This window comes from Branchiostoma lanceolatum, chromosome 4 (assembly GCF_035083965.1).
Source record: "Branchiostoma lanceolatum isolate klBraLanc5 chromosome 4, klBraLanc5.hap2, whole genome shotgun sequence".
Classification (NCBI taxonomy): Eukaryota; Metazoa; Chordata; class Leptocardii; order Amphioxiformes; family Branchiostomatidae; genus Branchiostoma; species Branchiostoma lanceolatum.
The window spans coordinates 9,508,743-9,524,797 of NC_089725.1; the positions used below are offsets into that span (position 1 = coordinate 9,508,743).

The 16,055-nt window shown below is 38.5% G+C and overlaps 1 protein-coding gene and 1 non-coding gene across 2 annotated transcripts; one reads left to right on the forward strand and one right to left on the reverse strand.

Moving 5' to 3' along the window:
• The first annotated feature begins 39 nt into the window (after window positions 1-39).
• On the forward strand, window positions 40-12,570 carry LOC136432476 (ribosome biogenesis protein NOP53-like). Its single transcript, XM_066423789.1, has 13 exons — window positions 40-232; window positions 737-813; window positions 946-1,030; window positions 1,474-1,652; window positions 3,155-3,231; window positions 4,282-4,488; window positions 5,078-5,245; window positions 5,849-5,904; window positions 6,462-6,581; window positions 10,444-10,510; window positions 11,432-11,508; window positions 11,844-11,900; window positions 12,375-12,570. Exons 1-13 carry the CDS (start codon window positions 45-47, stop codon window positions 12,385-12,387), a joined length of 1,371 nt encoding a protein of 456 aa, XP_066279886.1. The 5' UTR covers window positions 40-44; the 3' UTR covers window positions 12,388-12,570.
• A 2,969-nt stretch (window positions 12,571-15,539) lies between these two features.
• Window positions 15,540-15,621, reverse strand: Trnas-gcu (transfer RNA serine (anticodon GCU)). Its single transcript has one exon. It is a non-coding gene; the product is annotated as a tRNA-Ser (tRNA).
• Window positions 15,622-16,055: the final 434 nt, after the last annotated feature.

The window sequence follows — 16,055 nt, forward strand, 5'->3', positions numbered from 1 at the left end:
CTGCGATTATCCATCTACCCTATTTTATAGTAAACTCGTCCAAGATGGCAGCGACGAAAAGTTCGGATTCCAGCGAAGCTCCACAAACTTCGGGATCTTTATTCCCGCAACCGAAGGTCAGAGGCAAGAAAAAACGTGTAAGCAAGAAGAACAAGTCCGCCTGGAGAAAGCACAGCGATATCAAGGACATAGAGGACTTTCTCGACGATCAGAGGCTCCAACTGAGAACTGGGTAAGTACGCACATAGTTCATACATACACGTGCACGCCCCCCTCCCCCATGAAATATCCTACAAATTCACATGCGTAGAAAATTAGAAATTGAAGAATTGACTCCTCCACTCAAATATCGAAGTTAGAACTAAAGCATAGAGAAAAGGAGTATTCGATGAACATAAGTTGAAAAGTATCGGCGCTGATACTTAATAAATTCAAAGTAAAATTGAACATATTTTACTGGATAAATCCACACATGATCTTATTCAAGTCTTTAGTTCGGTCAGTTGTTATTCTTGTTCAGTAACAATAGATTCTGTGAAACTGGCGCTTCTGTAAGCCCAGGAGGCAGCATTGTTTAAAAACGTATAATATTTCCTGTTCACTTGCAGATTAGTTATTTATATTTATTAACTATCAGCAATAGTTCAACTCTTATGTGCGTAAGTTGCCATACATAATTTGTACCAGTTACAAATTTGTCACGCAATAAACTTCTTTTTTCTTCTTCTCCTTCCAGTGGTCTTGTAGCAGACAAGGCAGATGACAGCCTGTTCTATGTTGACAAACAAAACGACAATGAAGACGAAGCACCTAGTAAGTCACAGTTGTATGAACAGAATTTTATCAACACTTGACACACTCAATTTTGTGTAGCAAATGATTATGATAACTAAACTAGATATTTCAAAGCTTCATGACAAAAAGTAATTTCCTTTGTTTTTACAGTGGCTAAGAAGAGGAAAAAAGAGCTGAAACCACTGAAAATAGATCAGATCATAGCTGGAGAGACGACTGTCAAACCTGTCACAGGGTAAGTGCCACATGTCTTAACTTTGGACATTTGTCTTGTTTTCCTAATCAGTGATTCTCGGTGAACAGTTTTGCATCAATTCTTATCAATTTATTAGTTTACTGTTATGATTTATGATTTATGATAATAATGACCTGTTGAAATGTCATCATCATCATCATCATCATCAGTCGACGTGCTTACGCACTGTCAGGGTAATACCACCCCCTACGGGGTGATGACATATACCCGTTTGTTGGCTGATACAAGACAGGGATGCGCCAGGTCTCCTTCCTGTCCGTCTGTATTGAAATGAAATGTAGGAAAAGATGTATGCAGTATATATTCCACCTCTCACCTTGAAGCATTGTATACATGTATGTATGCAATACTTTGGTATGCCTTTACAGATCTAGAAGTTTTGTAAAAACATTACATTGATTGATGGATCTTTTTTCATCCAGGCATGCTCCACCTATGGGATCTGGTAAGGTCAGAAGAAAGGAGATGAAAGCTAGAGAACTTGAGCAGAAGACGGGGTACATCTCCAAGGAGAAGAGAAAGAAACTGAAGCTGAACTCTGTACAGACAGGGTTGAAAAAACCACAAGCAGTTAAGGAATACTACGATCTCTGGGGCAGTGGTATGTAAAATCTTATTGTATTTAATTTGTCCTGTTAATTTTCATACACAGGAAAAAAAACTTACAAAAAACAGAAGTTCTGCTGCAGTACCAAAGTCACTCGCCAGAGGTGTGTGTGCAAATTTGACCTCGACCTTGGTCTTCCCAAGACCTACCCACATACCAAATGTCATAATAATCCATCCGCAAATTTCCAGAAACACATACAAACAAGCAAGCAAACACACAGACATGCCAAAAACAACACCATTTTTCATGGAGGTAACTACTGCGTAGGTGACTACAGTATATACTTGTATCTGTATGATACAGTGGCGGCGGCACAGGGGGGGCAAGGGGGGCGGCTGCCCCCCCGAAAAATATGTTGGGGGGGCGTCGCCCCCCCAAAAAATCAAGCTGAAACCCTTGTGATCTTTTCACTAACAGAGATTTTCTTAACTTAGCTTACTCTACCAACAAAATTTGTCTCTGAAAATGCAGGAAATAGCGTTTCAGCGGGTCAAGATTTCACAATTTTCTCCGACGTACGTTAGCATACTAGGATTGCTGCGGACTAGGATTGTTGCGCCGCCGGCGTATATGTCGGGACAGCGTCGCCCTCCAAAGCTCATGCTGAAATCTCAATCTATCAGCAAAAGTTACCTCTCAAAATTCAGGAAAAAGCATTTCAGGGCGTCAAGATTTCAAAATTTTCCGGGAGGAGAACGTTGCCGCCGGCGAAAAATATGTCGGGAGGGCTCGAGGGCGTCGCACCCCAAAACTCAAGCTGAAACCCGTCTGTATTTTTCCACATATAGAGATGTCATCAACCTTTTTAGCTTACTTTGTCAGCAAAATTTGCCCCTCAAAATTCAGGAAACAGCGTTTCAATTGGTCAAAATTTCAAAGTTTTAAATGTCGCGCTCCGGCGGAAAAATCATATGTCGGGTGTGCGTCGTCCAACAAAACTCAGGCTGAAACCTTTCACATATAGAGATGTCATTAAACTTAGATTACTTTACCATCAAAATTTGCCCTTCAGAGTTCAGGAAATAGCGTTTCAATGGGTCAAGAATTCTAAATTTTCCTGTGGGAGCATGTCGTGCTATGTCGGGAGGGCGACGTTCCCCCCAAATCAAGCTGAAACCCTTCACCTTTTTTTTTAACAAATAACTATGTCATTAAACTTAGCTTACTCTTCCAACAGAATTTGCCCCTCAGAATGCAGGAAATAGCATTTCAGAGGGTCTAGATTTCAAAATTTCCCGGGGGAGCATACCCCCGGACCCCCCTAGTATTGTCGCGCCTTCGGCGCGACGCCTCGCGCCTTCGGCGCTCGTCTTAGTGAGATTTCATCTCAACTTATCTCGCCCCCCCATTCAAAATATCGTGCCGCCGCCTCTGTGATATACATGTTGGATTGAAGTCTAGTTCTTTTGTAATCATTCTTATGTTTTAGTAACTGTTGATAGTTCTTTCAAAAAAGAGTTTTTGGTAATTTTTTTCTTGTCCGTCATGTTTAGATACCAAGGATAAACCGACAGAAGAAGAAGAGGATGAGTATTATGCCCAGGTGACTGGCAAGACAAGAGTGAAGGTGGTAAGTAGGACTTTGAAAATAAACTTGTTGGCACATTCAGAACTGAATACAAGGTATCATCAGTCTGTAATATAACTTTCAATACCTGCTACAACTTACTAATAAAGGCATGAATGAATTAAAAAAATGCATTCCTGGTGAAACTATTCAGTGCTACAAGTTTAGGGGCATAGAAAATTGAATGATATCCTTTCTTCTACAATCTACATGTAGTTACTAGCATACTGCAAAGTGCACCCTTAATAAATGTACAAGCTTACAAGGTTAAGAGCATGGAAATCAATGTACAAAAATGTATTTCTTATGATTATTCTACATCTTCTTTACTTTTTCCACATCTTTAGTTTTAATAGCTTCTGTCAGCTGTTCTGGCACTTTTATATTAAACCTTGAACCTGAAGTATATTCTAGCAGCATGGCCCAAGATTGTGAGATAGTTTGCTCCTAAACAGGGATGTCCCTGGTAGCAGCCTCACAGTTGAGCCCCTGGTTCTGTTTAGTTGCTAACTGGGAGACCGCAGGGATCTCCCTAAAGAATGGAACAGTGGCGCTCCTCCATCCTGTTCTAATCCCAGCTCCATCCTGTTGATTTTCAAAGTTAAGGTATTTTTTCAAATTTTTACCCAGCAAAGCCTGTAATTTTGCTAAAACTGGTAAAGCTGAAGTTGCAGGAAATGACTTCCATTATGTCTGAAAAGGGCAAAATGCAACAGCCGTTGTCCTTCTGAGAGGTGTGCGCCCCCCCTCCAGACCTCCCCCCTTGCGGCATCCTGTGCCTGGCACCCTCCCCCCATCCTACTCTATATTTCTAGGGAGATCCTCCGAGACCCCAGTTCAAATCCTTCGAAGGGAATCTCGGTTGGGGCTGCACCTGTCTTTCGGAACGGACATAATATGGGGGTCCCTCCCTCTATAGTTATACCCTGCTACAGAAACAGCAATGAACCTTGCTGCCCTATGTGCCACTAGGCATTATATTGTGAACATTGCTCCTAATCGAGCCAGTCCAGACTTGACATATCGTTTCCTACATCGTCTCCTCCATTCCAGCCCGTAAGGACACAAACGTACGCCAAGAACCCGTCCATCCTGCCTAAGGTGGAGGTGATCCACCCAGGTGGGTCGTACAACCCCACGTTCGAGGACCACCAGCAGCTGCTGCAGCAAGCCGTGCAGTCGGAGAGGAAGAAGGTCAAGGACGAGAAGAAGTTGGAAAGACAGACCAGACTGCCTCCAAAGAGAGAGTGGGCCACTCGTGTAAGTACATAGAAGCTTACCCTATTCTATTTAAAAAGTTGACAGCTTAGGAAGTAAATGTATTTGATATAATGACGTTAGTAAAAGATGCTCAGATACTACATGTATTTTTCATAAGTTTTCTCAATGGTTCTGTAAAATTCGTCCAAGGGGTTACCTATACTAGTGTTTTGGGAGTAGGATCAGAATTTGAGAATAGGATCAGAATGTAGTTTGCTTCTTTGTACTTGTAGACTATGAAAATTCCTACCTTCTGTTCTCACTTTATTACTGTAATTCTTGAAATATTTTTCGACGGTTTAATGTTCACGTTTTTTGCCTCATACTTCACCATGGACATAAAGCAGGTGTTTACATTACTGTACGGTATGTGACACTAGTGCTACATCAAACTTAAAACCGCCGTGAACACTCCTTACAGCAAAATTAAATCACTGTAGTTATCATCAGCATTTTCAATGCTACAGGTATACTCTAAAAGCTCAACATACTTATTTTTTCATGCTTGGGCACCAGTCCTTCACAGTATTTTGTACATGTATTATATTGTAATTAGTTTTGTTAGATAAAATGGCTACTTTCATTCCAGAGAGACAAGATGAAGGAGTTGACCGAGGGCCTTCTTGATGAAGAGGATGATGAGGAGGAGGAAGGGGAGGAGCAGGAAGGGGAGCAGTCCATCCCCAAGGCCACCATCAGGGCTGAAGACAAGAAATCCAGACAAAAGAGGAGAAAGGAGAAGGAACAAAGGGAGCAGGTAGGGTCTTTTCTCCTCTCTTAGTGAATGAAAAGAATCATTAACAAATTACTGTAAATGCAGAAATGTTTGTGGTGGTTTTATGTTCGCGGTTTTTGCGGCGACCGTTTCATCGCGACCTTAAAACCACTGCAAACATTTTTGTCCAATACTGTAGCAGTATGTGACTATAGCGCTGCCGCGAATTTAAAACCACCGCAAACACTCCATTTTTGCCTTTGCGCAAAATAAAAACAACACAAACTTACGTGCATTTACAGTACAATTATCTGATGTATCTTGAAGAAACAAAAGATTTAAGAAAGATACAAAAACTCAACAACTTGAGTGTTTTTTTAAAAGTTACTCTTTCTATCTTTCCATTTATGTAACCGTTATCCATATACATGTACAAGGATTTCCAACATTGAAACGTCTTTCTCAAACTTGCCAGATTTTAACCTTCTCCCTGCTGCCTAACTCTGTCACCAATAGGGAATTGGGTGCCAAACGGCTACTTCAGTGTGCTAAAGGTTAAACCAAGTGATAAAAGCAGGTATCTCAGCTACATAGAAGCTTAGTGTATGTTAGCTTTAACTAAAATTATTTTCTTTTTCATCTCAGGAACAGCAGAAAACAGCAGACAAGACCAAGAAGATCAAAGAGCATGAAGTGAACAGGTGGGGCTGAAAAATACAGATAAAAAAGTTTTTTATGATGTACAGTGTAATGTAAAAGATAATATGTGATACATGAAATTGTTGACTTTGAAGGAGACTGACCACAACTCAGTGATACCTGGAAAATTTAGTTGTTAAGCATTTCTTCCCTTTCAGTCTTCAGTCAGAACAACTATCTGGAAAAGACACAAAAATATTCAAATGTCGGCATGTCAAAAATATGTCCTTTTGCTATACTGCCCGTTATTTTATATAATTTGATGCTATCACATTTGGTTCTTGGTGGCAAATGTGCTTGATGCTGGCACATTGACAACCAAATCCGTACTAGTAGTGTGTTTTTTGGCACACTTTTAAACAGATTAGCCAAAGTGGCTCAATGGGCGTCACTCCACCACCAGGGAAGGTTGTGTAAAGTGCCTTTCCCAAGGGTACAACGTCGGGGCATGGTGAGCATTGAACCCAGGACCTCTTGGTCCAACACTCTAACCGTTGCGCCACACCGACGCCTCATTTGTTGATGCTTCTAACAAACTACTCTCCTGTGATACTTGTAGGCTCAAGGCCATCAAGAAAGAGATCAATGCCTTGGAGAAGAAGAAGGAAGAGAGACAGAAGAAGAGGGAAGAAATAAGAACTCAAAATGCTGATAAACCTAAAAGACTCAGCAGACACAAGTATCCTTTCTAATTGTGTTATGCAAAGTGCTTCAAACACAGTGGTTTTTATGATGGTGTGGTATTTTAGATTCCAGGGTAACTGATTATTTCGAAACGTAGTAATTTCATGGCTTTCTACAGGTTATTTGTATATTGTAATTCTGAAAAAGATTTGGGATGTACTGTAAAATGCATTTAAGTTTGCGGTGGTATAATGTTTGCGGTTTTCATGGCAACCTCTTCACCGCAAACTTAAAACCACCAGGAAAATGCTTGTTTTGTATTCTGGCTGTCTACCACCTTGTTTCAACCGGGAGCTAAAAACCACCACAAACACTCCATTTTCCCCCTACCACAAATTAAATCATGGCAAACTTAAGTGCACTTATGTACAGTATTTTCTTTGTGCACAGTTGTACAATATATTCCAAGAAAAGGGGACTGATATACTTGTACATGTACTCTAACCTCTCAAATAGAAGTACCCCCTGGAATAGAAGTACCCCCCGGACAAATCTTCAAAATGTAATATAAGTACCCCCTGGAATAAAAGTACCCCCCGGAAAATTTCAAAAATCGACAGTCGAGGCTAGGTAAACTGTGTCCATACATGTACAACTGTCACTGTCAGAGGGAAATAAGATAATAAGCAGGTAGGTAACTTATATTTAGTGAATTATGCCATACGCCCATACCTATCAAGTATATAGATATTGAACAGAATAACTGTCCATAGCTTGTTCAAATCATGATGATCTTCCTCGCCTCTTCGTAAAATATAATAGTAATATTGAAAAATTGGGCATAGGTTCCCCGCTATGACCCCTAACCAGGGGCCACGGTGCTTTCAAATTCAACAAGTGAAAATGTACATGATACATGCTTTTTCTGTGACTTGGAACTTGAAGCAAGTGATCAAAGAAAATTGTTATATCATTTTATTATGACTGACAATCAGTGACATATAACAAAAATCATCAGAGTACTTAAGTTAAATGTACCTGATCATATTTTCTAATAATAAATAATAAATAATAATAAAGACATCAACCACAAAAAAACATAAATATGAACACAGTCCTTCCACAAAAGAAATTTGTCTATAAGGCCACACCAATTTATTTTCTTGGTTAACGGATTCGCCGCTTCGTTTTTTTGCTGAATCAAAATAAAAATAAAAACAGCAGACTGTGAAAAATTATCACCTAACCGCCATATGACCGGCCACTTTCTCCCCTCAAAATCGGCAAAGCAGCAGAACAATACTTGGTTCATTTTAGCACTACCACATGTGAAAATATTATATGGGGTTTTGTTTCACATTTGGTGTGTGTTTTTAGTCCCAAAACAGCTAAGAAAAGACGAATATTTGCTGACCGAAAAATATATTTGGTGGCCACCGAACGAAATTTTCGGTTCTTTTTTTTGCAACAAAATCGGCAACCCAGTCAAAATAGCTGGTTCCTTTTAGCAATATTAGCCATAGAAATACCATGTATGATGTTGTTTAGCCTTTGATGATGGTTGTTTGGTCTGAAAACCAGTGAAACCCCGACAAAAACCACGAGGATGGCTGTATATGTGCTCTCTGTGCTCTGCTAGTAAGACCGCCATTTTGTTTGTTTGGACAGAAAGTAGCCTCACATTCCACCGTAGATTACGGGCTTTAAAATTGATATCTTCAGCATGAAAAAAAGTATCGATCTTTTGGAAAACTGCGTAATAGATGGCACTAATAATTAGCTGCAAATTTAAAGGCTCATGTTTATTTTCTTTCATTCAGATGTGGTTTTTGAAGTCAAGTACAATTTCTACTTTCATCGAATGTGCAGCTTGAAATATGCTGCTGAAGGAATGGAACATTCCATTTTCTCAGACTGAAAGGGGCCAATGCATAACACTTGGAGTTGGAGCTGGCTGTTTTTAGAGAAAACTTTTTGAGTGTATGTTGAGAGATTTTGATGAGTGAAGTGCTTCATAAAATTCATTACATTCTCTACTAGCAAATTCATATAGGTTTCTACTGTCTGCTTTTTTTGAAAGGTTCTGATGTGTTCTTTTCTCAATTAACATGATCAAGCTGAAAGAAGTTATACTTATTAATAAAGTGAGGAGGTTTTGCCCAATGTTCTCCACATTTTTCCATTGTGACTTGCCTCAAGTTCCAAGTAGAAAATACATGACATGACTTGGAGTTGTGTATACTGTTCCACTTGTTGAACTTGATGGCACCGTTGGCCCCCGGTAAGGGGTCATAGCGTGGAACCTATGCCCAATTTTTTCAAAAATTCAGAATTTTTCTGGTTTATATCCTAACGTTACGCATGAGGGTTTGCTTGTTATTTCGGTATACATGTATGTGACAGGGATGAACGTGTCCTTTTGCCTTTGCTTACATACCCAGGAGCAGACAATGAATATTAATTAAGCAAATGCCAGCATGATGAATATGTCAGAAACATAAAGTATTGTCTTTTCAAAATAGTATCGGCTTGAAGATTTTTCCTGCCTTTTTGTGATAATAGATAAGAAGTAAACCTGAAGTTCCAGGAAATGTCCTCCACTTGTACTTGAAACAGCCAAAATGCTAATGCTTCCTCCTTCCGTGCCTTTTTTTTTTTTTTTTTTCGCCCGCCCGCTCCATTTTTTTTCTAGAAAAATCCGTTAACCAAGAAATTAAATTGGTGTGGCCTAAGTATAAACTTTTGCTCCATAGCGTCGAAAACAAAGCGAGACGCTCGGATTTCAAGTTCCCGCGGTAAATCCCACAATATTGAACAGAGATCGACTGTAAAAAAAGCTCAACGTCACAGACCGCACATACTAAGAAGTTACCCATTACGTGTTGACACTAGAAACCCGCGATGAACCGCCTAAATTGGGAAAATCTTACGATTATTTTAAAAAATGGACCCTCTGAAAATAAATATGGCCTTGTGTGTCTATCGTTGCCCAAAAAATATAATGTTTCCATGCGTTTACGGTATCATTTTAAAGATCGGTATCCGCACTACGCAATATGCTGCTAGTTTTACTGTCGCCATGCCTGAGAGTGGCGGCCATGTTTCGCGATTTCGCGCTGTTGTTTACCGAATCATATCGGACATATTTCTGCCGTTTTAGAGATTTTGTGGCCTCAAAACACATATTACAAGGGAAGTTAAGTTATGATTGTTGTTTCAACGTGTTACATGTCTTCTGCGAACAAATAATTCTTCCGCCGCGCTGCCGATACTACGGATATAGTGGTCAGGAAATTATTATTCCCCGTGCAGGCGTGCACCCTACTCCACACGTTTTTGATCAGCGTGCTTTGGTTTACGATATAAACAGAGACTATCAAAGTTATTTATATGAAAATTGTATTTTAAAATGTCAATGTCGCGTCTTTTTTTCCGGTTTACTTTGTAGCGTCATAGCGATATCGACCGATATGTTACGAGTGCCGCCAGGATACTTTTCACAAGGCCGTCAAAGCGGCGAGAAAATCAACGCCAGTAGGCCGAAAAATAGCTAATTACGAGCAAAAATACCGGGGAAATATGGGCAGATAAACCTTAACTTACGATTTTAGAGGGATTCCTGGTTTGCAAAGCCTCAATTTTTCAAAAAATAATAAACGTACCGTCTAGAATAAGAACGTACTGGGTGGAACTATAGGCGAAAAAAAATAAACGTACCGGTACGTTTATTTGAGAGGTGAGAGTACCTACATTTTTGTATGACTTGACATGTTTCTTATGCTGCTATTATTATCATTTTGCCATAATGTAGTCAGCTTGTTGTATTGTTTTTGTTTGTTTATTGTGAATGTTGTGATCTAAGACTGATGTGTTAGGCTGTGTGTTAAGAGATGCCCCCTTAACAGTCTGTACTAAAGGTATGAGGAGCCTTTCCCAGAGTTCAAGCTGAGTGAAGAGCTTGTTGGCACACTCAGGGAATTCAAGGTCAGTAAGAAATTTCAAGTTTTCATTTCAAATGAAACATACAAGAAGGCAAATGACAGAGATAACAGACATAGACGTTTTTATTTTGCACTTTGTTTAAGAGCAGAGGATATTTAAGTTTCAATATAAATACGGCAGTTTAAAGCTGCCCTAGGACACACTCCTCCGCACATTGACCTCTGACCTCCACCGTTGACGTTTTTGGTTGATCTCGACAACTGTTCTCTGTAATGACGCTTCGGTTTATTTGTATATATTGTTTGTTGTCCTCTGGTTGTCTCACTGAATGTAACACGATTCGTTTTTGTTATTTATTTAGTGGGCCCCCTTGGAAATCAACTTCAAATAAGTTGAATGGGGCTACCCACTTGTCTGAAGATGAATAAATAAATAAATAAATATAATATACAAAACTTGAAGACAGTCACTTAGTTAATTCAGAGTGGTGGTACATTGTCATGGAACAAGATCACAGTATGTGTAGGTGGCAAGGTAGTCCTGTAGTTAGGGTGGTTGAATCTAGGCTTGAATCTCAACAAGACCCAAATGCTGTGCCCTTGGGAAAGACACTTATGTTTTCACTTGACTCAGGCAAAACTTTGGTTAAGGATGTCCTCTCAGAAGGGATGTATATGTAAAGTGGAAGTCCCGTGTTTGAGGGGACCCACACCCAGAGTATGTTAGAAATCCCACTGCACTTATCGAAAAGAGTAGGAGTCCATCCTGGTGTGAGTGAAACAAATCTTACAGTCCGGTCTAATGTAGCTTGTACATGCTGTATAAAACTGATGTGTTATGCCTAAAGGCGATGAACTGGCTATACGAAATAAAAATAATAACTTTATAAACTCTTTCTTCATCTCACGAATACTTTCTTAATCTCACGAATACTTACTTACAAAAACCCTCTCGTTCCCACAGCCTGAAGGAAGTGTTCTCAAAGATCGTTTCAAAAGTCTCCAGCGAAGGAACATCTTAGAAACGAGAGTGAAAGCAAAGTGAGTACAAACGTTCTGGTACCTTTGATGGATTTATGAAAGACAGAACTGTACTTGATTGATGGTATTCACTCTACTCAAATTTCATCACTAACTCAAAGACACAGCATTAAAGTAGAATAAAGACAATTTAGTGTATAATGAAAGATATAAAGTGGTAATCGTTTTGAACTAAAATGTATGATGTCTCAAAGGTAATTTTAGTGCATCTGTCAAAGAGATTATCTAAGTTAGTCTTGACTGATATTTTGAAGAAAGCTATTAGATATTATGCAGAAATATGTTTGCAATAGGCTGTTAGCCCTTATCTGTTATTTTTATTTTATTTTATCCAGGCGTCAGAAGAAGTTCAAGAAGAAGTACGTGGAAAAGAAACAGTACAAAGAAATCAGGTTGGTATTCATACGATTATGAAAGCACCTTTAGTTAGTTCACATCCTTGTTAGATCATGCACATTTAGTCATAGCTGCTATTTCATAAATGTGTTTGATAAGAATTTTGATTTATATTAACTTAAAGTATGATTTCAAGATTATTCAGTTTCATTGTATTAAAAACTATTGCTTCATTATAATTTATATCAGAACAGTGAAGCTTTTGAAAAATCTGTCCAGAGATATATTGTTATTAATGCCAACAAGCTTTCAGAAAGGTGCAAATTTCTATCATTCATTAAAAAGTAAGTGAATGAATAAACAAGAACATTACAGCATTATTTTACATGAACAACTGTAAGAGCCTATGCAAATATATCAGCACCTGGCCCTACTTTGTAGTACAAAGAATTATCATAGCCATATGTATTTGAAATGCTATCAATATGTTGTTTTTCATCACATCTGTTTACCATTGTTGTTTTTTTCAGCATCAATGTCTAGTAAGAGGAGGAGGCTTTTTGTCTGCAATAGCGTGATTCTTCATCCAACTAAAGAAGACTGTTGTCCTGGATTTATACAAAAAAGGAAGAGACAGAATTTGCATCATTGTCAACAAGGATAAAGTTGAAAATTTCCTTTAATTTAACAAAGTTTCTGGTTTCATGTGATTGTGGCTAGTCAGTTTCAATGATGTCATTCTGTATTTACTAAATTGAAACTGTATTGTATTGCCAACCACAGAGTGTGACCATTGCAAGAGGAAAGCACAGAACAACCGATTCCTTTGCCACTTTTGTTTCTATATTCTTGTTTCTATAGTTACAATAATGCATTTAGCAGATTTATTTTCAAGATCTAGCAGCATAGATCTGGCAGATTCACAAGATAAACCAATAAATTAATGGTAAATATGACTACGCTTTCATGAGCCAAACAATTTCAAGTGAATCAATGCATGTAACCACTGTCATTAAAAGGATCTACATGTACATATACATGTATATTGGGAAATGAGCTTGAGTCTGTATCGTCATTACTTCCTATGTAGTTGTGGTTGTCCAGTCAAATCTCCCTTTCCTGTTTTCGGATGTTTGTGGATTATAGGGAGCACTTGTGACATTTAGGTGTACAAACTGGATTATATTAACACTATCCTTGTCACTCAAATGCCAGGGTTCCCTATCTAGACTCTTTCGTTACATGTAACTGTCAAATTATCTAACATTTGACCATAGATACACACACTTATACTTGAGAGGTAAGGCAGCCAATATTCAGCATGGTGTCAAAATTACACTGCAATTCAGCAGTGACATTCTATTGGCAAGTAAGACAAGTATACTTAGATATGGAAGAAAATTATACATTGAGGATAACCAATTCGATTTGCACAATGAAGTTGACAGTCTGGAAAAACATCACTCTGCACGACCTCTAAAAAGATTTGCAAAATATTTCTTACCCTCCCCTAAAATTAATTTGTCCCAAATGAGTTGCATTATTTATTCATCTATTTATTTTTTGTGGTGGTCCCTTCAGTTAACTATGTAACTTAAACAAATAAGTTGTCCAAGCTCCGTTACAACAAAGAAACTTTAATCCACAAAGATGAGGGTGCATTGTGCACGATTCAAAAGAGACACGGTTCAAAAGAGATACTATACGGTTAGTTGAAGTATTGCAACGTACTATAATGTAATAGATCCTACTAGTTGATTCTGACGGCTCTTTATGCCAGATAGCCATGCGTTTTCAGCTTGTATCCGCTTCCAGACAATAGACGGTCGCTGATATTGCCTGCTTACCCCTGTTTTGACCCTTGTTTCCAGCCCTCTACGCTGCAAAAGTAACGCGGTCCAGGCGTGCTTCTTCGGCACGGTTCAAAAGAGACACCCTACGGTTGGTTGATGTACTGCAACTAGTGCTCCCTTATTTTGAGGTTTTAGTGCCTCAAAGTGACGATAATAATTACACAAACTAACGAAATTCACAACACCCTCTCTTTTAAGCAAAGAATGGACGTATTAACTACAAAAACGTTTATTTCTTTTTAAATCGACAGTCGGCTACACTGTGCTATATATGGGTAACCAGGGTATGGAAGTGACCTTCTCAAGCGACCCTATCTGATAAAAGTCAAAGTTTAAACTTAGTATGCCCTACTTATCCAGATTAAATGATACAGCACAGTACAACCGATTGTCGATCTGAAACTTACTTTCCTGTAATCGATAGCTCCTTCCGTTGCCCCTAAAGGAGAGCATTATGCAGTATCTTTGGTTTGTGGTATCATTTGCATCACTTTGGACCATTATAACCCGTAAATAAACGAATTTGCTCGGATCTGCAGTTGCAGTACTTCTTTCAGCCGTACAGTGTCTCTTTTGAACCGTGCTGAAGCACTGAAAATTGACAAGTCAAGAATGAGTCTAATTGTTTCTTTTAAGTAATTTGAAAGAAAAATCGATGGTATCTCTAGAGCATATTTATGCATAAAACAATGTTATGTAGTCAATAAAATAGAAAATAAACACAAAATAAAAAAGGGAAAATGAAAAATTTACATCCAGATAAAATCACGCAGCACAGTAAACCGATTGTCGATCTGAAACTTACTTTCCAGTAATCGATAACTCCCTCATTTTCCCCTAAAGAAGCGCATTATATACATGTAGTATCTTTGGTTTGTGGTATCATTGACAGTTGCAGTACTTCTATTGGCCGTACAGTGTCTCTTTTGAACCGTGCTGAAGAACTGAATAGTGAGACGTCAAGAATGAGTCTGATTGTTTGTTTCAAGTATTTTGAAAGAAATGAAAGGTATGTCTAGAACTTATTTATGCCTAAAAACAACGTTATGTATTCAATTCACAAATTAGAAAAGGAATAGGGAAAAATTTAGATCCAGATAAAATCATACATATCTGAAACTTACTCTCCTGTCCTCGATAACTCCCTCCGTTGCCCCTAGAGGTGCGCATTATGTAGTATCTTTTGTTTGTGGTATCATTGGCATCACTTCGGGCCATCATAGCCTTGTAAATAAACGAATTTGCTCGGTTCTGCAGTTGCAGTACTTCTATCAGCTGTACGGTGTCTCTTTTGAACCGTGTTGAAGCACTGAATAGTGAGACGTCAAGAATGAGTCTAATTGTTTGTTTTAAATAATTTGAAAGAAATTAAAGGAATGTCTAGAACATATCTATGCCTAAAAAAAATGTTATGTATTCCATTCACAATATAGAAAAGGACAAATTTATATATCCAGATCAAATCATACAGCACAGTATAACCCGCCGATTGTCAATCTGAAACTTACTTTCCTGTAATAGATAACTCCCTCCGTTGCCCCTAAAGGAGGGAATTATGTAGTATCTTTGGTTTGTAGTATCATTGGCTTCATTTCGGGCCATCATAACCGTGTAAATAAACGAATTTGCTCGGATCTGCAGTTGCAGTACTTCTATTGGTCGTTTAGTGTCTCTTTTGAACCGTGCTGAAACACTGAATAGTGAGAAGACAAGAATGAGTGTAATTGTTTGTTACAAGTACTTTGAAAGAAATGAAAGGTATGTCTAGAACATATTTATGTCTAAAAACAATGTAATGGAGTCAATGCACAAAATAGACTAGGGAAAAAGGAAAAATTATATCGACGAGGATGGGATTCGAACCCACGCGTGCAGAGCACAATGGATTAGCAGTCCATCGCCTTAACCACTCGGCCACCTCGTCAGCTGAACGACTTGGATGATTCTTAGATACTGAATCTGCCTGCCTGATAACACAATTTCTGTTCCAAAATAGCTACATTACAGACATGCTAGTGTCATTCTATGTATCTCAGTCACATAAATATTAGATATAGGTAGTTTTTAAATGTATTACTGTCGTCGTTTACCGATAAACGCTCACTTCCTGTCGTATGTTGGAACCGGAAGCTAAGTAGAATAGTTCACTATTATTGTAGGGTTGTTCACTGCTGAAAATGAAGAAGATGGAAACTGCTATAAACATTATTATGTAAATGTAATTTGCCTCCAAATATAATATAGATACTTTGTAACATATCATTTCAGTTCATCTATTTCTATAATTGTCCATATATGTGTGAAATAAAACCTCACCCCCAGGTGTTGTATATTAGTATCTCCCTGCGAACTTCCTGA